The sequence below is a fragment of the Thalassophryne amazonica genome, chromosome 3 (genome assembly GCF_902500255.1).
Source record: "Thalassophryne amazonica chromosome 3, fThaAma1.1, whole genome shotgun sequence".
Taxonomy (NCBI): domain Eukaryota; kingdom Metazoa; phylum Chordata; class Actinopteri; order Batrachoidiformes; family Batrachoididae; genus Thalassophryne; species Thalassophryne amazonica.
Window position 1 is genome coordinate 65,395,617 of NC_047105.1, and position 25,535 is coordinate 65,421,151.

At 43.4% G+C, this 25,535-nt stretch overlaps 1 protein-coding gene across 1 annotated transcript; it reads left to right on the forward strand.

Moving 5' to 3' along the window:
- Positions 1-2,902: 2,902 nt before the first annotated feature.
- Positions 2,903-24,336, forward strand: LOC117506913 (G-protein coupled receptor 61-like). Its single transcript, XM_034166588.1, has 2 exons — positions 2,903-3,170; positions 22,587-24,336. Exon 2 carries the CDS (start codon positions 22,799-22,801, stop codon positions 24,200-24,202), a length of 1,404 nt encoding a protein of 467 aa, XP_034022479.1. The 5' UTR covers positions 2,903-3,170; positions 22,587-22,798; the 3' UTR covers positions 24,203-24,336.
- Positions 24,337-25,535: the final 1,199 nt, after the last annotated feature.

Below are 25,535 nucleotides of genomic sequence, written 5' to 3' on the forward strand. Positions count from 1 at the left end.
TGTTTTTGGTGTGATGTGCAGTGTCATTTATCCAAAGAGTTCAATTTTGGTCTCATCTGACCAGACTATATTCTCCCAGTATCTCACAGGCTTGCCTAAATGTTGTGCAGCAAACTTTAAATGAGCTCCAACATGCTTTTCTTCAGCAATGGTGTCTTGCGTGATGAACGTGCATATAGGCCATAACAGTTGAGTGCATTACTTATTGTTTTCTTTGAAACAATTGTACCTGCTAGTTCCAGGTCTTTCTGAAGCAGCCCTTGGCTCTTGGGCAAGTCACTCCTCTTTCAGAAACCTTGTGAGGAGCACCTGGTTGTGGCCCATTTATGGTATAATGATGTTCTTTCCATCGTCATGTCTTCCGAAGAGGAAGCAGAGACTGGGGACTCGGAGGCGGACTCATCCATTACCCAGGCCGAAGTCACCCAGGTGGTTAGAAAGCTCCTTGGTGGCAAGGCTCCTGGGGTGGATGAAATCCGTCCTGAGTACCTTAAGTCTCTGGATGGTGTGGGGCTGTCTTGGCTGACACGCCTCTGCAACATCGCGTGGCGATCGGGGACAGTGCCTCTGGATTGGCAGACCGGGGTGGTGGTCCCTCTATTTAAGAAGGGGGACCAGAGGGTGTGTTCCAACTATAGGGGGATCACACTCCTCAGCCTCCCCGGTAAGGTCTATTCCAGAGTACTGGAGAGGAGAATTCGACCGATGGTCAAACCTCGGATTCAGGAGGAGCACTGTGGTTTTCGTCCTGGTCACGGCACACTGGACCAGCTCTACACGCTCCATCGGGTGCTCGAGGGTTCTTGGGAGTTTGCCCAACCAGTCCACATGTGTTTTGTGGATCTGGAGAAGGCATTCAACCGTGTCCCTCGGGGCACCCTGTGGGGAGTGTTCCGGGAGTACGGGGTCCGGGGTCCTTTGCTAAGGGCTATCCGGTCCCTGTACAACCGCAGCAGGAGCTTGGTTCGCATTGCCGGTAGTAAGTCAAACTTGTTTCCAGTGCACGTTGGCCTCCGCCAGGGCTGCCCTTTGTCACCGGTTCTGTTCATTATTTTTATGGACAGAATTTCTAGGTGCAGCCAGGGTGTAGAGAGGGTCTGGTTTGGGAACCACAGAATCTCGTCTCTGCTGTTTGCGGACGATGTGGTTCTGTTGGCTTCGTCAAATCAGGACCTTCAGCGTGCACTGGGGCGGTTTGCAGCCGAGTGTGAAGCGTCCGGGATGAAAATCAGCACCTCCAAATCCGAGGCCATGGTTCTCGACCGGAAAAAGGTGCTTTGCCCTCTTCAGGTCGGTGGAGTGTCCTTGCCTCAAGTGGAGGAGTTTAAGTATCTCGGGGTCTTGTTCACGAGTGAGGGACAGATGGAGCGTGGGATCGACGGATCGGTGCAGCATCTGCAGTGATGCGGTCGCTGTATTGGGCCGTTGTGGTGAAGAGAGAGCTGAGTAGGGGGGCAAAGCTCTCGATTTACCGATCGATCTACGTTCCGATCCTCACCTATGGTCATGAGATTTGGCTCATGACCGAAAGAACAAGCTCGCGAGTACAAGCGGCCGAGATGAGTTTCCTCCGCAGGGTGGCTGGGCGCTCCCTTAGAGATAGGGTGAGGAGCTCGGTCACTCGGGAGGAGCTCGGAGTCGAGCCGCTGCTCCTCCACGTCGAAAGGAGTCAGTTGAGGTGGCTCGGGCATCTTTTCCGGATGCCCCCTGGATGCCTCGCTGGAGAGGTGTTCCGGGCACGTCCCACTGGGAGGAGGCCCTGGGGAAGACCCAGGACACGCTGGAGGGACTACATCTCTCGGCTGGCTTGGGAACGCCTTGGGGTTCCCCCGGAGGAGCAGGAGGAGGTGTGTGTGGATCGGGAGGTCTGGGCGGCTTTGCTTGAGCTGCTGCCCCCGCGACCCGACTCCGGATAAAACGGAAGAAAATGGATGGATGGATGATGTTCTTTCCAGTTTTAGATTAAGGCCCCACAGTGCTCACTGGAAGAGTCAGACGTTTTAAAACCCTTCAGTGACCAATGCCATCAGTGTGTTTAGCAACAATAAGGCTGCAAAGATCTTGATAGAGCGCTTTGCTTTTACCCGAGATGTTTCTTGTGTGACACCTTAGTAATGAGACATCTTTTTATGGGCCATCAGTTGGGACTGAACCAGCTGATATTAATTTGCACTGACAAGGGGCAGCATTGCTTTCTAATTACTGACAGATTTCAGCTGGTGTCTTGGCTTTCCATGCCTTTTTGCACCTCCTTTTCTTCAGGTGTTCACTACTTTTCCTGTGTTGTTTTACATTATTACACGTTATGGACATCTATGATTTCTTTATACGTGTGTATTACTTGTGTTGTTATGGACAGCTTGTGAAAATTTCATGTCAATAGTACCTCTCAAAATATATTTACTGAGAAAAATGGTGAAGTGTTCAATACTTATTTTACCCGTTGTATGGTCCTAAATAAAATAGTGTAACTTTTTCCTTACCACTGTTGCCTACATGTTTGTTCAGGGGTGTCAGTAAAGTTAGACCTTGCCCTTGTGAAGAGCCTTGGGGCAACCTTTGCTGTAACTTGGCACTATAAAATAAACTAAATAAATACAATTCATAAATGCCCTGTTTTTTCTTTTCTTTTTTTTTTTAACTTGGGAACATAGACAAATTCATGAACTGTCACACAGGGTAGGGTGGACAGGGTCAGTCTTAAATTCAGAAAAAAAATTCCAAATACGGACAGGACCAGATGCCATGTTAGCAGATCCGCGTCTCTGTCACAAACCTTTCCCAATATGGGAAGCTAAAATTAATACTGAACCATTGCATATGAGTGCTAGGACCATGAGGAAACAGCAGCTTTGCTCCTGTTTCTCATTGCCTCCTGCTCAATCTCTGCAGTTGCAGAGAGAGAGAGAGAGAGAGAGAGAGAGAGAGAGCTGATGTCTGCAAGCATTTGCATCAGCAGCCTTTCTCTGAAAATCTCTGCTGCCACAGCTCTGTTCACACAGGGAGAAGATGCACGGGTCAGATCGAGACACTACAGGAAAAACAGGTGCTTATAGCTGGAAGCACCTCGGCAGCAGTGACTGAGGTCCACATTGTACCTCAGCAGTGGGGGCTGAAACAGGTTTTTATCCTCAGACATGAAAGCAGCATCAGGAAACACTCTGATTCAGGTACATTACACTCCCTACCTGCTTCTGTCTGTCATTTCCTCACTTCTTCTGACTTGCTGATTATATGCTGTGTATATTCAAAGACTAATAAATGTAAAGGAATTGTCATCGGCCTTGCTTTTAAATGGAGGATGTACTGCATTAATGATTAATAGATAAATGAGTAGGCGGTAAGACATGACTAAACCAGGCATGAGGGTTAAACTGAATTGGGAGTACCCCTCTGTGAGATGTTTCACAGTGTGGGTGCTGAGAGCAATGACAGTTTCTTGTCTGATTTGTGTTATCGCTGTGTACAGGTGACACAATATCCGCGTCTTGTCTTACTTCTGAGAGTTTAACATTTAACATCTGCAGCAGTAACCAACCAACACAAACACGTTTTCCATTTCTAACACTAACATGAATTCATACCAAGAAGTCTGATCCTTCCATGGTGTGGATGAAAAAAAAAAATCTAAATACAGCACCTCTTCGATCAAGCGCTTGAGAAGCACCCTGGTGGGACTTATCAAAAGTCTGTAATTATATTTTTCTTATAAAGACATCAGCCAGTTTAGGCCCTGTGCTTGCACAGTCAACAAAACCTCTCACAGCAGGTGTCGATGTTATCAAAAAGAGCAATTACCTTTTCTGTGAAAGCACAGGTTTGCTTCATATTCATGCATTCATAGGATTTGTGCTTAAAAAGTATGACCTGCTTCTCCTCAGAAAAGAGTTATATTTGGAGTGTACAGAAACATTGTTCCACAGGATCAGTGAAATCTGCAGGTGGTTCGGAGAAAGATTTATAAAGTCAGGCTATTATCAGCATATCAGTAAAAATATAAAACAACAGTGTTGGGCACAGATAACCTACAAATTAGCTAAGTGATAATATACTGACTGTGACAATGCTAAGTCAAGAAACTACGATAACATTTAGCTAAAGCTACAGCTTACTGCTAATTACTTACTTTTATAATATCAATTTATCTTTGGCTTGGTTTGTTTGTTTGTTTTTGGATCTGAAAAACAACAACAAAAAAATGAACCTAAAGAACTGTTACAACATGTCTGTTCTCAAAAAATGTTAGCAGTGGCTATTCGTACGTAGCTGCATTCGTATCATGACATACTATCTGCATGTAGTGTCTGTCAGTTGATGATACAATGGTTTTGTAGTGGGGATCATTTGGGACAGACCTTGGACATGATGGAGAAGGAGCTACAGAAGTTTAAACAATGGTTTGATTCAAACTAATTATCGCTCCACTTCGGTAAAATAAAGTGTGTCATTTTTGGAAACAAGTCAAGGAATTTCTGCAAAAATTTATCATTAAATGATATTGAAATTGTAACTGATACTAAATTTCTTGGTGTTGTTATTCATGATGAACTGAGCTGGAAAACACATTTTAATTTTGTTAAACCTAAAATGTCAAAAGCCATTGCAATTTTGCATAAGCAATGCTCATTAACTATTTTATATCATTCTTTGCTCGTTCCATATATGACCTACTGTATTGAGGTATTGGGAAATACATATAAAACTAATACTAATCCAATATTTTTGTTGCAAAAGAAAGCGATAAGAATTATCTGTAACAAATCATATTGCAAGCCAACAAATCCATTATTTGCCTGTTTACATATTCTAAAGTTCTGGGACTTGGTTGATTACATCACAATACAAATTATGTATAAAGTTACAAGTAAACTGTTGCCACAACATGTCCAGGATCTGTTTAAACTGAGGGATTCCAGTTATAATTTGAGAGGAATATTATTTTTTGAGAAATTAAAGAACCGAACTACTATAAAAAGTCATTGTGTTTCTGTTAAAGGTGTTAACATCTGGAATAACTGTCCTGACAATATTAAAGTACTTGGTACTTTAGTTGGCTTTAAAAGGCATTACAAGAGTAAGAAAATTGCTTGCAATAGTTTGAAGACTTACGTAGGTTTATCAATTTTAGTTATTGCTTTCGGGCTTGTGTGTTGTGTGCCATTGTTTGTCTGGTTGTGCTTTGTAAATTTGAGTTCACTGACTAATTTTGCACACTTTTTTGGTATTTGTCATCATGGGTGTGTGTATGTGTGTATATGTAGGTATGTATGCATGTATATGTGTATATATGTATTTCTGAAATTGCGTTTATGTGTGCATGCATGTATATATGTGTGTATACATTTCTTATTTTCATAGTATAAGGGGTGGTTATTTATAAGCTTCACTTCTGTCCACACCCTTTTGGTCACACGGGTTCGTTGTTGAGTTGTTTTGTTTTGAGTTATTGTTATTATGTTTTTGTTATTGTTGATTTGTGTGCCGAACAAATTCATTCATTCATTCAATCTCTCATTGGTCAATATAGGTCACGTGATTATGAGGCTACATACTTGGACATGTACTTGCAGACTCCTAAATTATGTACAGACTTGATCAGTTTTGATTAAAGGAGATTTGAGAGGATGAAGAGTTTTATTTAAAGTTTTGTCTCAGTGAATTAATGTTAATTAGCATAACTCCCATATATAAGTACACTCTAATCTATCTTTTTTATTGCCCAAAATAAAAATACTTAAAATATTTTAGTAAATGTATTCATTTAAATTAATGAAGTATATGAAATCTCCCAAATAAAAACAGCTAACTATATTAGTAGGTTAGTAGTATTTACAAAATATGCATTTACAAATAAAATATCCTGTATTATGATCACAGCGAATACACTGGGCTTTAAGCTGCTGAATCGTTATTCTTTAGAGTAGTTATTGGGAAAATACTGAAAAATAGGAGAAGTTTACGCAAGATTACAAGCAGTATACCTCTTTTAAATGAAAAATAAGAGAGTATATTTTTGGGGCCGCACAGTGGCTTAGGTTGTGAAGAAGGTTGTGGGATCACTTCCCACCTGGTCCTTTCTTGTGGAGTTTGCATGTTTGCGAGTTCCCTCCAGATGCTCCAGCTTCTGCCCAATTCCAAAGATATACAGCTTCAGTGAATTGGTGACTCTAAATTGACCATGAGTGTGAATGTCTGTCTGCATGCAGCAACGCGACAGACTAGTGTCCTGTCCAGGGTGTACCCTGCCTCACGTTCTATGACTGCTGGGATAGGCTCCAGCTGCCCCCCATAAACCTTGATTGGAGTCAGTCGGTATAGAAAGTAATTGAATGAAAATTATGTACTTATCTGATATATGTAAACACAAGAGATTATACTTAAGGTGTATTTTGTTTATACTGACAGGTAGTCCAAAAACAAAATGAATAAAAATCCCTATACTTGGCGTATGTTGACAAGTTACAGAAAAATCTCAGGAAAGTTGGCATATAATGACAAATCTATCTATAAAACAAGAAGTGTATGTACGTGGGTATGTGGCACGCATATCTCTCTGACTATCTGTCAGATTGCCCTCAGCTTTCAGATATGGCTGGTGCATGGCACAATGAAATTTTGGGAATTAATTTTCGAAACCTTTATTTTGAAAGCTTTATTTAGATGAATATTCTAACATTCGTACTTCCAAGATGGCGTGGCTTGCTGATGTTACTGCTAGCAAAGTTAAACAACATCAGATAATTTATGTTGCTTGCACCATTTCACAATAAAATATTTAATGCCAGCATCACAGCAAATACTTTTACTGTGAAACGCATGCTGTCAGTGTTCCTTGTGACTCAGTTTAACTTGACAACACTGAGGAGAGGTATAGCTAAAATCCGTTTTTTGCTAACACAAACAAATTTCCCACTATTTGCACAACGTTTCAGTAAAAACATTGCCAAGCTCAATACAAATACAAGGTCTATTAGAAAAGTATCCGACCTTATTATTTTTTTCAAAAACCATATGGATTTGAATCACGTGTGATTACATCAGACATGCTTGAACCCTCGTGGGCATGCAAGAGTTTTTTCACGCCTGTCGGTTACGTCATTCGCCTGTGGGCAGTCTTTGAGTGAGGAGTGGCCCACCCTCTCGTCGATTTTTTCATTGTTTAGGAATGGCTCAGAAACTGCTGCTTTGTTTGATCAAAATTTTTTCAAAACTGTAAGGCACAACTGAGTGGACACCATTCGATAAATTCAGCTGGTTTTCGGTAAAACTTTTAACGGCTGATGAGACATTTTGGTCTGGTAGTGTCGCTTTAAGGACGACCCATGGCGCCTGACGGCGATCTGCGCTTCGAGGCGGCAGCGTCTCGCCGTTTCAAGTTGAAAACTTCCACATTTCAGGCTCTGTTGACCCAGTACGTCGTCAGAGAACAGAGAACTTTCAGAAGAAGTCGGCATGAGGAGTTTATTCGGACATTCCATTGTTAATGGACATTTTGTAATGAAAGAACGTGCGGGCAGAGTCGCATGTCGGGCTGGACCCGACCGCGGGGGGTCGCGACAGGAAAAACACCTCCGTTGGAAACCTTAACGGGCAAGTTGGAACATGCCCAAGCTGTTAAACAATTTCTCAGTTACTCACTTGTTGAAAGCCATCAAAAGCCGCCTGAATTTTACAAATGGTTTTCAACACGGAGGTGTTTTTCCTGTCGCGGCGCACACAGATTCGTTGAGTCGTCACGGAAACGACTCGGCGAATTTGCGGGCACGTCTTTCATTAAAAAATGTCCTTAAACAGTGGAATGTCCGCATAAAGTCCTCATGCCAGCCTCTTCTGAATCTTCTCTGTTCTCTCACAACGTCCTGGGTGAATTAAGCCTTAAATTAGGATGTTTTCAGGTCAAAACAGGCCGACGACGGCGCCTGGAAGCGCTGCGCGACGTCCCGCTCCGTGGGAAGTGCTTACAGCGACAGAAACACCCCATCACCGAAAACTAGCTTAATTTCTCAAATAGTGTCCACTCGGATATTCCTCACAGGTCCAGAAAAAATTTTGATAAAGCAACGCGTGCCGTCTCGAGCAGCGTGTGAAACAAAGGAATTCAGCCGAGAGGGCTGGACCACATCTCACTCAAGGCCTGCCCACAGGGAAATGACGTCACTGACACGCTTGAAAAAACTCACGCATGCGCACGAGGGTTCAAGCATGATTGGTGTAATCGAACGTCATTCAAATCCATATAGTTAAAAAAAAATAATAAAAGTGTCGGTTTCTTATCTAATAGACCTTGTATATGTAATCTGGTCACTTTTCAAAGGGGTCGGACTCATCAGTAAAGTCAATTTAATGTTCAATGGTTCAGTTCAGCACCTCCAAATGAGCACCTCTAAATCCAAGGCCATGGTTCTCGACCGGAAAAAGGTGCCTTGCCCTCTTCAGGTCGGTAGAGTGTCCTTGCCTCAAGTGGAGGAGTTTAACTAAGTATCTCGGGGTCTTGTCAGACGGATTGGTGCAGTGTCTGCAGTGATGCGATCGCTGTATCGAACCGTTGTGGTGAAGAAAGAGATGAGTAGGGGGGCAAAGCTCTCGATTTACCGATCGATCTACATTCCGACCCTCACCTTTTGGTCATGAGATTTGGCTCATGACCGAAAGAACGAGATCGCGAGTACAAGTGGCTGAGATGAGTTTCCTCCGCAGGGTGGCTGGGCGCTCCCTTAGAGATAGGGTGAGGAGCTCGGTCACTCGGGAGGAGCTCGGAGTTGAGCTGCTGCTCCTCCACGTCGAAAGGAGCCAGCTGAGGTGGCTCAGGCATCTTTTCCGGATGCCCCCTGGATGCCTCGCTGGAGAGGTGTTCTGGCACTTCCCATCGGGAGGAGGTCCCAGGGAAGACCCAGGACACGCTGGAGGGACTACGTTTCTCGGCTGGCTTGGGAACACCTCTGAGTTCCCCCGGAGGAGCTGGGGGAGGTGTGTGTGGATCAGGAGATCTGGGCGGCTTTGCTTGAGCTGCTGCCCCCGCGACCCGACTCCGGATAAAACGGAAGAAAATGGATGGATGGGTTCAGTTCAGGTCAGCTTGGTGTATAAATCTCGTCCTTTCACTGAGCAGCCAGTCGCGGAAGTACAAATTCTCGCCATCAGATTCGCCACATTGCCAGAAGAGACTGTATCCGCTCCAACCCATAATCTGTTTAATAGGAATCTTTTTATTTTCATATAATTGATAATAAAACTGATTTTCTTTAAAACAATATGAAATACTATATTCAAATAATAAAAACATATACATACATACATAATACATAGACCCGAATGACAAAAAAGTGCTTATAATCAACTCAGTCCTTTATTATGAAGTTTTTGGGATATATTTTCAAAACCTTTTGTTTTGAAGACGTTTTTGGGGCCCACCCCCAACACACACACACACACACACACACACACACACACACACACACACACACACACACACACACACACACACACACACACACACACACACACACACACACACACACACACACACACACAAGTAATATCTGTACCCTTGCACTATTCTTCTTCAAGCTTCAACACTTAATTCAGTAACTAATATTGTGTTTCATTTGAATTTAAGAAAGCATAGAATTAGTTTGTGGTTCTCTTTACAAAATACATTAAAGAACATACTTTTGCCAACTCCTACCAAATTATATAGTTAATGATAATACCCTTGAACAGTGTGAAGTTAATCATCAAATGACAGCAACTAAATGTATTAACTATTATCTTTCTTTGTTCAACATCATTTTAATTTTATATACCAATACCAAACTGAATCCTGTTCTTTATTATACTGCAGTGCAAGTGATATCTGCCCCCAGTAAAAGTAAAAAAACTTCCTACGGGCACTGCACTAGTATACAGAATAATCTAACTACTTGGCGTATACTGCCAAGTATATGTGTAGCTGTAAGAAGTAAGTGTCTTTAGGTAACTCATATGGCACATCCGGAAAGTATTCACAGTGCTTCACTTTTTCCACATTTTATGTTACAGCCTTATTACAAAATGGATGAAATACATTTTTTCTTCAAAATTCTACAGGCAATACCCCATAAAGACAATGAGAAAAACTTTTTTTTTGTTTGTTTGCACAAAAACAATAAAATGTATCAGTTTGAACATTAAATATCTTGTCTTTGTGGTGTATTCAATTGAATATAGGTTGAAGAGGATTTGCAAATCATTGTATTCTGTTTTTATTTACATTTTACACAACGTTCCAATTTCACTGGAATTGGGGTTGTAGTTTTACAATCTAAAAAGTGGGCCAATTTAGTTCCAAGAAGTATTGAAATACTACACTTACAAGTATACTACAGAGTGTATTTAGGAAGTAAACCTAAGGTTTACTTAATGTATATTTAATAAAATAAACTTTCAGCTTACTTTATTGGACAGGGAAGGTCCTTCAAAATTATATATACTATCTGAAATTCCCATTGGTTAGAATACATAATTCAAAAGATTAAAAAAAACAGCGGCCATATTATATTAGTCAGAAAATTAATTGTTTGAAAAAAACTAAATACTGGCCATGGGTGCTGTCATTTTTGTGAGAAAATAGAAGCAAGCTGAAGAAACTAAAACAACTTAATACATTTAAGATCAAAATCCAGTGACATAATTTAAGTATGTTTTTATTGTCATTGTCATCATTTTCATTGTCACATTCAGTAACAAAGCCCAGCATTCCTCTGCCTGGCCCAGGCCTCCTCTGTGCACGTGGAAAAGGAGGCAGGCACACAGCAGTGAGTTTCTCCATTTCATTGGCTGGAAAGCTCTTTGCACTGACCGCATCTCATTGGCTCACACAGACATAAGACACACTGATTCCCACCTCCGTCTTTGCTACTGTGGTCATTTTTATACATATTTATTTTCGCTGAATAAAATTCTATTCATAAAGTTTTTAGATCAAGTGTTGAGTGTTTTTCCATTGACATGCAAAATTAAAGCTGGACAGCAAATAAATGTTGTTGTCCATTCGGCTGCTTTCGTTTTCTTCGGGGTCGCCACAGCAGATACAGCCAGATCTGCATTGGTATTTGGCACAAGTTTTATGCCAGAGGCCCTGACGCAACTCCAGTGTCACCTGGAGAAACACACAGCCACTGATGTTCCAAAGAGGTCTCCCATCCAAGTACTAACCAGATCCTGCACTGCTGAGCTTCTGAGATTTGATGGGATCAGGCTGACACAGAGCAGACCGGCTGCTAGACAGCAAATAAATAAATAAATAAATTAATAAATGGCCCAATTGCTTGTGCACGTCACTTCCAGGCAGATTTTTGCCCAGAAGTGACATGACTTCATAGATTATTATAGATTATATTAGATATATTATTAAATATCACATTATTAGATTATAGTAAAGATTATTATAATATAACTCTCTGGCCTGTCTCGTTTTTCGCATGTGTGCGGGAGGCGAGAACCAACCAGAGATTTCTGAACACATTAGGGACATGGCTGCTTTGAGTAATAGCTTGTGTTGATGTTTGTTTCATTTTTTAGCTTTCATTTAATTTTCATTTTAGTCAAGTGTGTTGAAGCAGTGGTCGAAGTCGGCTTGAGGCTGGCTCAGGCTGTAGCTATTGTGAAGGTCCATCGTTTTTTGACTTTTTTTTTCCAAATACTTGTAATAATATGGCTTGCTGTGTGGTTAATTCTCTTAACAGAGGTGTACAGGTCTGTATTTGCACTGAGTGAAATTATCGTGCAACGTAATTTTGCATTCTAATGGTGTTAGCATTTGTAGCAGCTATCCGTAGCTTCATGACGTTAGGTCATTAATCTGTGACTAGAGAGGAAATACACAGTCATAATTTTTAACTGATGTAATAAACACCGAAACCAGGGTTGCCAACTTTGGGATCTCGACTGGAGTGAGACTGTGCCGAAAATGTTTGGTAACCCTAATCAAAAAAGAAACAAAGAAAAAACAAACAAACAAACAAACAAAAAACAGTCCTCGTTTACTAATAAAAATAACAATAGAAGGGAAACTCTATTTGATTCTTCGCTTCTCCACATCCATCCTCCTTCCTTTTTCCAAAATATTTCAGCAAGCTCATCTACAGGCATGTGAAAGGCAAATAAAGAAAAATGCTTCAATTTAATTAAATTTATTCAACTTATAGTGCCCCAAATCACAACAGCGTTGCCTCAAGGCACTTCACAGAAAACAACTCAAAAAAACAAAACAAAATGGACCAAAAGATCAAAGAGCATAATTAAGAGAATTAAAGCACAATAAAAGAGTAAGAAAGTGAAAAAAATAAAAAGCATAAATGGCTTAAAATGGCTAGAGGTCAAGATGGTCCTGTTTGGGGGTTTTAGCTGAAGGGTTTTAGCCATGTTAATGCTCCCCAGAACCATTTTCTGCAGTGAATTTGCAAGGAGAGGGAGGCAGAGGAAGGCAGCTGTTTATCCAGCGCTTTACAAGTTGGACAAAATCTGTCTTCATATGACACCAACTTCTGTGCTGTGTGAGTCTTCTCTCCAAAACTGGAGAGGACTCAAGCCTCAAGCCAGGAGGAAGATTCAAGCCTAACACCAGTGAAATTATCTTGTTTTTAAATAAAAACCTTTGAAACCACCAAATCCCCTTCATTTTGTGCAACTATGTCATAACAGTCGCTAGTTGCAGAAGCGTTTCACAATTTATATCTCTATTACATACAGTATTTTATGATGGCACAATTACATAACACAAGAATATTATTAATGTCTTTAAACAAAAATATAGTCAAAATTTCACCATGCACATAGAACCTGTATTATTAAACACACATAACAGTGCCTGTTTAATTGTGCCATGCAAGTGCTATGTTAAACATCGGCCAGCAGATGTCGCCACATTTAATTAAGATAAGACTTTATTGATCTCACAGTGAAGAAATTCACGTGTGAATGTTACATGTTACGTCAGCTCTTAGTAAACACACAAGATGAGTGCGAGTGCAAAGATAAGCATTGTAAATGTATCAAATGCTTCAAACACTGAACCATTTCAACACAATTGCTTCATATAGTATATTCAGATGTTCAAAATGCTTTAGTTTCTCCATCACTAATAATTATCAATAAAATATTTCAGCGACCACACGTTTTCAGCGCATGCGCATAGACAGACTTACAATTATGAATACTTGTTAACCAGGACAATAAATGAAATATGACATGTCCTTTAAATTACCTAGTTTGCAACGATTTGAAGTCTGTAGCCCAGTGATTCTCAACCGGGGTGCCGCGGCACCCTAGGGTGCCGTGATCGATCGTCAGGGGTGCTGTGGGTATTTTTCATATTCGAGATTATTTTTCATATTCGCGATTACCGTGAATTATTTATTTTATCCACAAAGCATAAAACGACTCAGAATCTGATGTCAAACGTGCTGCAGCCTCGCTCTCGTCTTAAGGCAGGACAATAACAAGGAGGCTGACGGCCAATTAAAACAGTGCCGTCTCCTTCAAAAGCCTTCTAAAATGCGGAGCTGTCGGTGTGTGTGTCTGTGCCTGTGTGCGCGCGCGCGCGCAGAGTTAACAGGCTGCAGACTGCGAGGGAGGGGGTGGGTGAGGGAGATTCCTGAATGCAGGCGCGACACGTTCAGTGCGCAGCGAGCGCGGAGCAGAGGATTTTAACCCGAGTGAACGTTAACAAAACGGAAACGTGAAGCTGCCTTTACTTCTCTCTGAACTTTCTCTAAAGGTGTGATTCTGTCGTTACTGTCCTGTTCACACCATGTGCGCGTCGTATGCTGAATTTATGAGATCATGAGATGAAATAAACGGTCAAATATCTTTAAAAACATATTTAAAAAATGAGAATATATGAATGAACTGAGCCACAAAAAAACAACAAAAAAAAAACAATGTTCAGACGCAGAGATCACAAAAAGCAGGTGAGAACTCTGAACTTTAACAGCTGTTATTTTCCAAAGGTATTTATTTGTTCAATCTTGAGCTTAATGCAGTGTTTAAGCACAAAACGTGACTGATGAGGAGAAACAATTTCAGAAATATATTCATCAATCGCAATTATTTGTCTGACAATTAATCGTCTCCAGAAATTTCTAATCGTGACAGCCCTACTTGAGATCAGAGCGCAAAATGCTTGAGGATTTTCGAAATGCGGTGTTTTCTGTATCGATTTTCTATTGCGATAACTGGGTTTTGCGCAAAACCAGAGGTAATAGCCTTATAATATTATTTTGGTTGGTGGTGTGCCGCAGGATTTTGTAAATATAAAAAGGGTGCCGCGGCTCAAAAAAGGTTGAAAATCACTGCTGTAGCCTACTGAGTCAACACACTGATTAGGCTACGTCTGTAGTGACAACCCAGTTTTATTAGACAATAGATTATTCAATGTGTTAGGCTATTTTATTGGCTTACCTTTGCAAAACATTGCATTGATGGGACATGACGTTGTATCCAATGTGAGCGAAAATCTGTTGTGCAAAATCCAGTGTATACAGTGTTTATTACATGGAAAACCATACAAAAACTTTGGGACTTTTGCTTTTGTCTGGTGTGAATGTCCAGTTTATACAATGATGGTTTCGGTGAGTTTTACTGTACATCAGGACTCGCACAAGTTAAAGAGTTGGAGGTAATGATTCATAATCTGGTATATAATTTTTTTTAGAAGATAGTGTTGATTGGAGTGAGATATGCCCAGCGGTGGGCACAGTTCCGATAATCCGATAACCGATAATTTTCAAAGATAATGTTTTCATTATCGGATTATCTTTTCAGATAACTTTAAAAACCATTATCGGACTAATTATCTTCTGATCAATTTTTGTCCGATAATTTTTAGATCGTTAATGTGGTAAACAAAGCTGAACAGCTACAAACATAAAGTTTAAAATCATCAATTACCTGTTAAATGTTTCGTAGCAGATATGTAGTTCTACACTCTGCAAACAGAAGAGAGCTGCTTCTAGGGGAAACTGCTCTATCCCCTGGAGTCAAAGGAGAACTGGTCACAAAAAACAAAAACAAAAAAAAAAACCTAATTTCTTTTAACCCCATACTGATTCTTTGTCTTTCGGCTGTTCCCATTAGGGGTCGCCACAGTGGATCAATCGTTTCCATCTCACCCTGTCCTCTGTATCTTCCTCTGTCACACCAACCACCTGCATGTCCTCTCTCAGCACATCCATCAACCTCTTCTTTGGCCTCCCTCTTCTCCTCCTGCCTGGTGGCGCCATCCTCAGCATCCTTCTCCCTATATACCCTGGGTCCCTCCTCTGCACATGTCCAAACCATCTCAATCTCGCCTCTCTGACTTTGTCTCCAAACCATCCCACCTGAGCTGTCCCTCTGATATGTTCATTCCTAATCTTGTCCATTCTTGTCCCTCCCAAAGAGAATCTCAACATCTTCAGCTCTGCCACCTCCAGCTCTGCCTCCTGCCTTTTTGTTAGTGCCACCGTCTCTAAACCATACAACATAGCTGGTCTCACTACTGTTTTGTAAACTTTCCCCTTCACTCTTGCTGATATTCTTTGGTCACAAATCACTCCTGCCACCTTTCTCCACCCACTCCACCCTGCCTGCACTCTCTTCTTCACCTCCTTACTACACTCTCCATTATTTTGAACAGTTGACCCCAAATATTTAAACTCATCTACTTTCACCACTTCTACTCCTTGTAACTGCACTATTCCACTGGGCTCCCTCCCACTCACACACATGTACTCAGTCTTGCTTCTACTGACTTTCATTCCCCTTCTCTCCAAAGCATATCTCCACTTCTCCAGACTGGACTCAACTTGCTCTCTACTCTCACTACAGATCACAATGTCATCTGCAAACATCATAGTCCATGGGGACTCCTGTCTGATCTCATCCGTCAACCTGTCCATCACCACTGCAAACATGAAAGGACTCAGAGCTGATCCTTGGTGTAATCCCACCTCCACCTTGAATGAGTCTGTCATTCTGACTGCGCATCTCACCGCTGTCACACTATTCTTGTACATGTTAGCTAGCTTCTACTACTCTTTCCCATAACTTCATGCTGTGGCTGATCAGCTTTATGCCTCTGTAGTTACTGCAGCTCTGCACATCACCCTTGTTTTTGAAAACAGGAACCAGCACACTTCGTCTCCACTCCACAGGCATTCTCTCACTTTCCAAGATTTTATTAAACAATCTGGTTAGAAACTCTACTGCCATCTCTCCTAGACATTTCCATGCCTCCACTGGAATGTCATCTGGACCAACTGCCTTTCCACTCTTCATCCTCTTCATTGCAGCCCTCACTTCTTCCTTGCTAATCTCTTGTACTTCCTGATTTACTCTCACCACATCATCCAGCCTTTTCTCTCGCTCATTTTCTTTATTCATCAGCTCTTCAAAATATTCCCTCCACCTTCTCAGCACACACTCTTCACTTGTCAGCACATTACCATGTGCATCTTTTACCACCCTAACCTGCTGCACATCCTTTCCAGCTCTGTCCCTTTGGCTGGCCAATTGGTACAAGTCCTTTTCTCCTTCCTTACTATTCAACTTCTTGTACAGCTTGCAATATGCCTTTTCCTTTGCTTTTGCCACTTCTCTTTTCACCTTACGCCGCATCTCCTTGTACTCCTGTCTACTTTCTTCATCTCTCCGACTATCCCAAAACTTTTTCGCCAACCTCTTTCTCCTTATGCTTTCCTGGACCTCTTCATTCCACCACCAAGTCTCCTTGTCTTCCTTCCACTGTCCAGATGTCATACCCAGTACTGTCCTAGCTGTGTCCCTCACCACATCTGCAGTACTTTTCCAGTTGTCCAAAATTACTTCCCCTCCAACCAGTGCTTCTCTCACCTGCTCGCTAAATTTCACACAACAGTCTTCCTCCTTCAGCTTCCACCATCTGATCCTTTGTTGAGCTCTCACTCTCTTCTTCTTCTTTACCTCTAAAGTCATCCTACAAACAACCATCCTATGCTGTCTAGTGACACTCTCTCCTGCCACCACCTTACAGTCTCTGATTTCTTTTAGCTTGCATCTCCTATAAAGAATGTAGTCCACCTGTGTGCACCTTCCTCCACTCTTATATGTTACCCTGTGCTCCTCCCTTTTCTTAAAGTAGGTATTTATCACAGCCATTTCCATCCTTTTTGCAAAATCAACTACCATCTGTCCTTCCCCATTCCTATCCTTGATACCATATCTACCCATTACTTCCTCATCACCTCTGTTCCCTTCACCAACATGCCCATTGAAGTTCGCTCCTATCACCACTCTTTCATGCTTGGGCACACTCTCCACCACCTCATCTAACACACTCCAGAAATCTTCTTTCTCCTTCATCTCACAACCTACCTGTGGGGCATATGCACTGATGATATTCATCATCACCCCTTCAATTTCCAACTTCACGCTCATCACCCTGTCAGACACTTGCTTAACCTCCAACACACTTTTAACATACTCTGCCTTTAAAATGACCCCAACACCATTTCTCTTCCTGTCCTCACCATGGTACAACAACTTGTACCCACCGCCGATGCTCCTGCTCTTACTTCCCTTCCACTTGGTCTCTTGCACACACAATATGTCTACCTTTCTTCTGTCCATCATATCAGCCAGCTCTCTCCCTTTAACAGTCATACTACCAACATTCAAAGTCCCCACTCTCATTTCCACCCTTCTAATTTTCTTCTTCTCCCGTTGTTTGTGGCAACGTTTTCCTCCTCTTCTTCGTCGTCTTCGCCCAGCAGTAGCCCAATTTCCACCGGCACCCTGTTGGGCAACAGCACCGGTGGCGGACGTTGTTAACCCGGGCCGCGGCCGATCCGGTATGGGAATTCGATTCTTAGTCTGCATAGTTGGGTTGGCTTGTTTTACGCTAGATGCTCTTCCTGACACAACCCTCCTCATTTATCCGGGCTTGGGACCGGCACTCAGAATGTACTGGCTGCACACCCCATGTGGCTGATACACAGGCAATATCACCCAAGTCATCCAGAGGCATACATTTTTAACTTATGGTTCAAATTTTAACCAAACTAATTTCTGACAAGTTATTTAAATTAATGTCACATCTGAAGTTTTATAAAGTGAACATATCAGATATATGTTTTAGTTTTAAAGTAATGTGCAACTTTTTAAGGTTTTAGTGTGGACATGCTGTGCCAAGTGCATTATGCGTAGGATAGGGTAATCTCAGTATGTTCATGACAGGAGAAATGCATTTCAGCCACTCTGATCAGGCTCCACGGACAACAGCATTAAACTAGTGCCTAAAACTCTCGTGAAGATATTCTCTGGGTTTATAGACGTTATTGTGTTTGCGTTTATTAAATTCCACGCATCTTAAATGTAGCAGACACGGATTATCTGGAATTTTGTTTTGGCAAGTTTTCATGGTCTCTACTGCCATCTACTGGCCAGTAGTGTTCATGGCAGTATTTGCCCTGAAGCTGGGCAGACAATGTATGATATTTTCAATCACTGTACTCGGTTCCAGCTCAAACTAGATGACAGAACAACATGGTGTAAAAGTTCAGAGCTCCCGATTTATGTTCTCACACACGTACGTTCAAAAACCACACGTCGGACTCGTTTTTCCGGAAGCAAAACGTAAACAGAAGCTTTTTTTTTCAAATTGAATTTACATTTCTTATTTTTTACAAAAACTCTCGATGGGAGACATCAAAGTATCCATCCATCCATCCATTTTGTTCCGCTTTATCTGGAGTCGGGTCGCGGGGGCAGCAGCTCGAGCAAAGCCGCCCAGACCTCTCGATCCACACACACCTCCTCCAGCTCCTCCGGGGGAACCCCAAGGCGTTCCCAAGCCAGCCGAGAGATGTAGTCCCTCCAGCGTGTCCTGGGTCTTCCCCGGGGCCTCCTCCCAGTGGGACGTGCCCGGAACACCTCTCCAGCGAGGCGTCAAGGGGGCATCCGGAAAAGATGCCCGAGCCACCTCAACTGACTCCTTTCGACGTGGAGGAGCAGCGGCTCGACTCCGAGCTCCTCAACCTGTCTCTAAGGGAGCGCCCAGCCACCCTGCGGAGGAAACTCATCTCGGCCGCTTGTACTCGCGATCTCGTTCTTTTGGTCATGAGCCAAATCTCATGACCATAGGTGAGGATCGGAACGTAGATCGATCGGTAAATCGAGAGCTTTGCCCCCCTACTCAGCTCTCTCTTCACCACGACGGTCCGATACAGCGACCGCATCGCTGCAGATGCTGCACCGATCCGTCTATCGATCTCACGCTCCATCTGTCCCTCACTCGTGAACAAGACCCCGAGATACTTAAACTCCTCCACTTGAGGCAAGGACACTCCACCGACCTGAAGAAGGAAAAGCACCTTTTTACGGTCGAGAACCATGGCCTCGGATTTGGAGGTGCTGATTTTCATCCCGGACGCTTCACACTCGGCTGCAAACCGCCCCAGTGCACGCTGAAGGTCCTGATTTGACGAAGCCAACAGAACCACATCGTCCGCAAACAGCAGAGACGAGATTCTGTGGTTCCCAAACCAGACCCCCTCTACACCCTGGCTGCGCCTAGAAATTCTGTACATAAAAATAATGAACAGAACCGGTGACAAAGGGCAGCCCTGGCGGAGGCCAACGTGCACTGGAAACAGGTTTGACTTACTACCGGCAATGCAAGCCAAGCTCCTGCTGCGGTCGTACAGGGACCGGATTGCCCTTAGCAAAGGACCCTGGACCCAGTACTCCCGGAGCACTCCCCACAGGGTGCGCCGAGCGACACGGTCGAATGCCTTCTCCAGATCCACAAAACACATGTGGACTGGTTGGGCAAACTCCCATGAACCCTCGAGCACCCGATGGAGCATGTAGAGCTGGTCCAGTGTGCCGCGACCAGGACGAAAACCACACTGCTCCTCCTGAATCCGAGGTTCAACCATCGGTCGAATTCTCCTCTCCAGTACTCTGGAATAGACCTTACCGGGGAGGCTGAGGAGTGTGATCCCCCTATAGTTGGAACACACCCTCTGGTCCCCCTTCTTAAACAGAGGGACCACCACCCCGGTCTGCCAATCCAGAGGCACTGTCCCAGATCGCCACGCGATGTTGCAGAGGCATGTCAGCCAAGACAGCCCCACAACATCCAGAGACTTAAGGTACTCAGGACGGATTTCATCCACCCCAGGAGCCTTGCCACCGAGGAGCTTTCTAACCACCTCGGTGACTTCCGCCTGGGTAATGGATGAGTCCGCCTCCGAGTCCCCAGTCTCTGCTTCCTCTTCGGAAGACGTGACGATGGGATTGAGGAGATCCTCGAAGTACTCCTTCCACCGCCCGACAACATCCCCAGTCAGGGTCAACAGCTCCCCACCCACACCGTAAACAGTGCTGGTGGAGAGCTGCTTCCGCCTCCTGAGGCGTCAGACGGTTTGCCAGAATCTCTTCGAGGCCGACCGATAGTCCTCCTCCATAGCCTCCCCGAACTCCTCCCAGACCCGAATTTTTGCCTCTGCGACCGCACGGGCTGCAGCACGCTTGGCCTGCTGGTACCTGTCAGCTGCCTTTTTTTTACATCAAAGTAAAAAAAATAAAAAATTACAAGACAGGTCTGCGGTGTTTGCACATGCACAGTGCGAGAGGTTGGATGCTTGTACCGCTTCAGCAGCGGGATACCCTCACGATAGCCGACCAGAATATCAAACAGGTTTGAGTTTCATCTGACCATACGATCGCCAATCAGGAGGTGGTCGTGAGATGTTAAACGCAGCTCATTATTCCATGTATACTAAACGATGCAGGACGCACGATTAATCTGAAACTCGGTGCGATCCAAAAAATTCTTGCACGAATGAAAAATCAGCTGAAAAAGGGCCAAAACTCTCACAGTGTAAACCCAGCTTAAGTACTGAACGTCTGGCACCAGTAGATCATGGCAGTGTTCTATTTATTTTTGACACCGGTTATATCAGATGGTTATCTAATTACAACTTGGCTTTTTTTTATGCCTTTGTTTACAAAAAAAAAAATGGAATATTTTACAAAAGCACATTTATCTGTAAACACCAACACACGACACCCCTCACATTAACGTGTTGGTTTACACAGAATGAATGAGTCAACCAATCAGTGTTAGCGGAGGCACATTTTACCCAGAATCCTTTGCGATCTGTCTGTGTTTGTTACAAAACTTCAGAATTAGTGCATTATTCAACATTAAAAGATATATGTTATATTTTAACTTTGTACAAATGACAGAATTGACATTAACGGAGTTATTCTATCAGTATTCATTTTATTTATACACCAAACCATAACTCAGCACTGCTTTATTTTCCAAGACCTCTGCCTAACAGCAGCTTTGTGTTTGAGTAGAGTTGAGCTTTGTGGCTCCTCTCAGCTTGCTTCTGTGCTGGAAGCCATGTACTAAATAAGAGCTTCCAGCAGGAGGCAGGATGTTCAAAGACAGAAATGCTGACTCATTGTTTGGGTCTGTTGTTGCTTTTGATGCTACCAGAAGTGATCGTGGTGTTAAAACTCAAAAGCAGCTTGTTAGTAGTTGCAAGTGTACCGGAGACAATACCGGAATTTATTGGTTATCTGTAACTTCTGATATAATTTTGGGTGGTTTATCGGTTTAGTTTTATAAAAGATAACTTTTCAGTTATCTGATTATCTGTTATCGAAGTTAATTTTTTGGTTATCTGTGCCCACCACTGGATATGCCCTTTAAATTTAAATTTATTTTAATTTATATAGCACCAAATCACAACAAAGTTGCCTCAAGGTGCTTCACACAAGTAAGGTCTAACCTTACCAACCCCTAGAGCACGCACACAGATGACAGTGGTAAGGAAAAACTCCCTCTGGCAATGAGGAAGAAACCTCAAGCAGACCAGACTGAAAGGGGTGACCCTCTACTTGGGCCATGCTATCGACACGATTGACAATACAGGAAATTTTGTGAGATTTCAGGAGTGCATCCTGGTGCACAGGACGGTGCACCAGCAGTGATTCATGATGGACGTAATCATTCATGTCTTAACAGTTAGACACAATCCAACCACTAGGAGCAGTGGGGCGCCAGTCTGGCACCCGGGGACCAACTCTAGAAGTTGGTCAGGGGTAGAGAAAGGAGGAGACCCCAAATAAGCATGTTTTTATTGTGGGAGGAAACCAGAATGCCTGGAGGAATCCCACGAAGTCACGGGGAGAACATGCAAACTCCACACAGAAAGGGTGGGAAGCGACCCACGCCCTTCTTGCTGTGAGGCATCAGTGCTAACCACTTATCCACTGTGCCACCAATTGTGATTAATGGGATTTATGCTGTTCTTTAAAAAGGCATACTTAGAGTTCCCGTTTTGCATAGAAACTCTGACTGCACATCTTCAGGTGATTTGTTGCCTGAAAAAAGGACACCCTAACTATGTGAGGGTTTTGAGTATTTCACCAAACAGACTAATATACTATAACAGAAACACAGATTTTGTCCAGAGAGAATTATGGTATAGAATGGTAAGTGGTATAAGTGAATAAATATTCAAACTCAGGAACATAATTAATTACCTCTGCTTATGTTCTTTCTTTCTTAGGACAACTTCTGACTGATGGCAGACATGAAGGCTTTGTTACTGGACAGAAAGAAATTTTGAACCTCACGACAATCACAGCATCATCTGCCTTTCTGCAAGGCAGCTTTGGACCACATTTTCCAGCCTGTGTTTTCTGGCCGCACTTCCTGGCTGTAAAGGATGGGTGATGGGCTGGTGACTGATTTTGCTTACCTGCCTCATTCTGCCCTTCAATGGAGCCTACGGGGAACTCCTCCCGCCCACCTCCACAGCTTATGTCCAACATCTCTGCCTCCTCTCTACCTGAGGGCTGGGCTCTTTCCCAGTCTCTAGCCCTGCTGGCCATGCTGCTCATGGACTTGGTGTCTGTGGTGGGTAATGTGGCTGTCATGGCAGTCATTGCCAAGGCCCCACAGCTCCACAAGTTTGCCTTTGTTTTTCACCTGTGCTTGGTGGACCTGCTGGCAGCCCTGGTGCTGATGCCCCTTGGCATGGTCTCAAGCCGAGCCTTCTTTGGGGAGGCACTGTGCCAGAGCTACCTCTTCCTCAGTGTGTGCCTGGTAAGCGCTGCTATCCTCTCCATCTCCGTCATAAATGTGGAGCGTTATTACTATATCATACACCCAATGCGATATGAAGTCAAGATGACTGTTGGCCTAGTAGCGTCAGTCCTGGTGGGAATATGGGTCAAAGCCCTGGCCATGTCTGCTCTACCACTGCTGGCTTGGCTATTGCAAGGAGGAAAAACTCCTCTTCTGGAAAGTAGCGGAGTTGGGGGTGGAGGAGATGGGAGTGTCCCACCCCCCTCTGCTCAGGGTCACAGACGGTGCTCACTGCATTGGACAGGTGGTGGGTCAAACCGCTTGGCCTTCATGGTCCTCTTTACTCTGGTATATTTTTTGTGTCCACTGCTGGTCATTATTGTTGTGTACTGCAATATGTTCAAAGTGGCTCGGGTCGCCGCAATGCACCATGGGCCTCCGCCAACGTGGATGGACACACCTCGCCGCCAACGGTCAGAATCACTCAGCAGCCGTTCCACTATGGTTACCAGCTCTGGAACAGGGACTGGAACTGGCAGAGCGACTCCACAGCGCCCCTTTGGGGGAGGAAAGGCTGCAGCAGTTTTGGCAGCAGTAGGTGGACAGTTCCTTTGTTGCTGGCTGCCCTACTTTTCTTTCCACCTATACTCAGCACTGGTTGCCAGCCCTCCCGCCAGACTTGCCTCTCTAGAGGAGGTGGTGACCTGGATTGGCTACTTCTGCTTCACCTCCAATCCCTTCTTCTACGGCTGTCTCAACAGGCAGATCCGTGAGGAGCTGAGCAAGCATCTGCCTTACCTGTTTCGTCGCACAGGAGTTGAGATAGAAGACAGACTGCCCAGCCGTGAAGGATCCATAGAAGAGAATTTCCTTCAGTTTCTTCAGGGCACTGGTTGCAATCTAGATCCTCAAAACTCTCACAGCACCTCGAGTCCGAAGGGGGAAGCCTGCCGCCCCGTAACTCCGACTCAAACACCTGAGCCAGTACAGCCCATACCCATTGATTTCAGAATCCCTGGACAAATTGCAGAGGAGATGTCTGAGTTTGTGGAGACTGAACAGGTGAAAAACAACCATATATATACAGATAATTAATTTATGTATTCATTTAAGTTCTGAAAACGTCTCTCATTCAGATTTAAAGTATTGCAGGAGTTAGTTCAGTTAAAATGTGTATTTCTCTGTTTCGAGTGAAAGTGAAATCAGTAGCACAAATGATTGAATACATTTTATATGTATTATATTTATATCATTTTATATCTGTGCTACTGAAACATTGCACTTTTCACCTTACATTTTTGGAAACACTCATAATGATAGAGTAAAATTATTGTAAACTCTTTATGAACAGGGAAGTTTTATATATATATATATATATATATATATATATATATATATATATATATATATACATATATATATATATACATACATACGAGGGCTGTCAATAAAGTATAGGTACTTTTTATTTTTTTCAAAAACTATATGGATTTCATTCATATGTTTTTACGTCAGACATGCTTGAACCCTCGTGCGCATGCATATGTTTTTCCACGCCTGTCGGTGACGTCATTCGCCTGTGAGCACTCCTTGTGGGAGGAGTCGTCCAGCCCCTCGTCGGAATTCCTTTGTCTGAGAAGTTACTGAGAGACTGGCGCTTTGTTTGATCAAAATTTTTTCTAAACCTGTGAGGCACATCGAAGTGGACACGGTTCGAAAAATTAAGCTGGTTTTCGGTGAAAATTTTAACGGCTGATGAGAGATTTTGAGGTGATACTGTCGCTTTAAGGACTTCCCACGGTGCGCGACGTCGCGCAGCGCTCCCAGGCGCTGTTGTCAGCCTGTTTCAAGCTGAAAACCTCCACATTTCAGGCTCTATTGATCCAGGACATCGTGAGAGAACAGAGAAGTTTCAGAAGAAGTCGGTTTCAGCATTTTATCCGGATATTCCACTGTTAAAGGAGATTTTTTTAATGAAAGACATGCGGACGGGTCCGCGCGTCGGGACGCAGCCGGCGCGGGGTGGCGGTACAGGAATAACACCTCCGTGTTAATAACCATTTGTAAAATCCAGGCGGCTTTTGATGGCTTTCAGTGAAGTGAGTATATGAGAAATTGTTTAATAGCTGGACATGTTCCAACTTGTCCTTAAGGCTTCCAACAGAGATGTTTTTCCTGTGGCGGAGCGTCGCAGCGGCTGCGAGCTGACGCTGCAATCCGTCCGCACGAAAACCAGCTTAATTTTTCGAACCGTGTCCACTTCGATGTGCCTCACAGGTTTAGAAAAAATTTTGATCAAACAAAGCGCCAGTCTCTCAGCAACTTCTCAGACAAAGGAATTCTGACGAGGGGCTGGACGACTCCTCCCACAAGGAGTGCTCACAGGCGAATGACATCACCGACAGGTGTGGAAAAACTCACGCATGCG

Excerpts from the sequence above, each read along its gene's own strand:
- LOC117506913 (XM_034166588.1), top strand. The coding sequence starts at position 22,799 with ATGGAGCCTACGGGGAACTCCTCCCGCCCACCTCCACAGCTTATGTCC.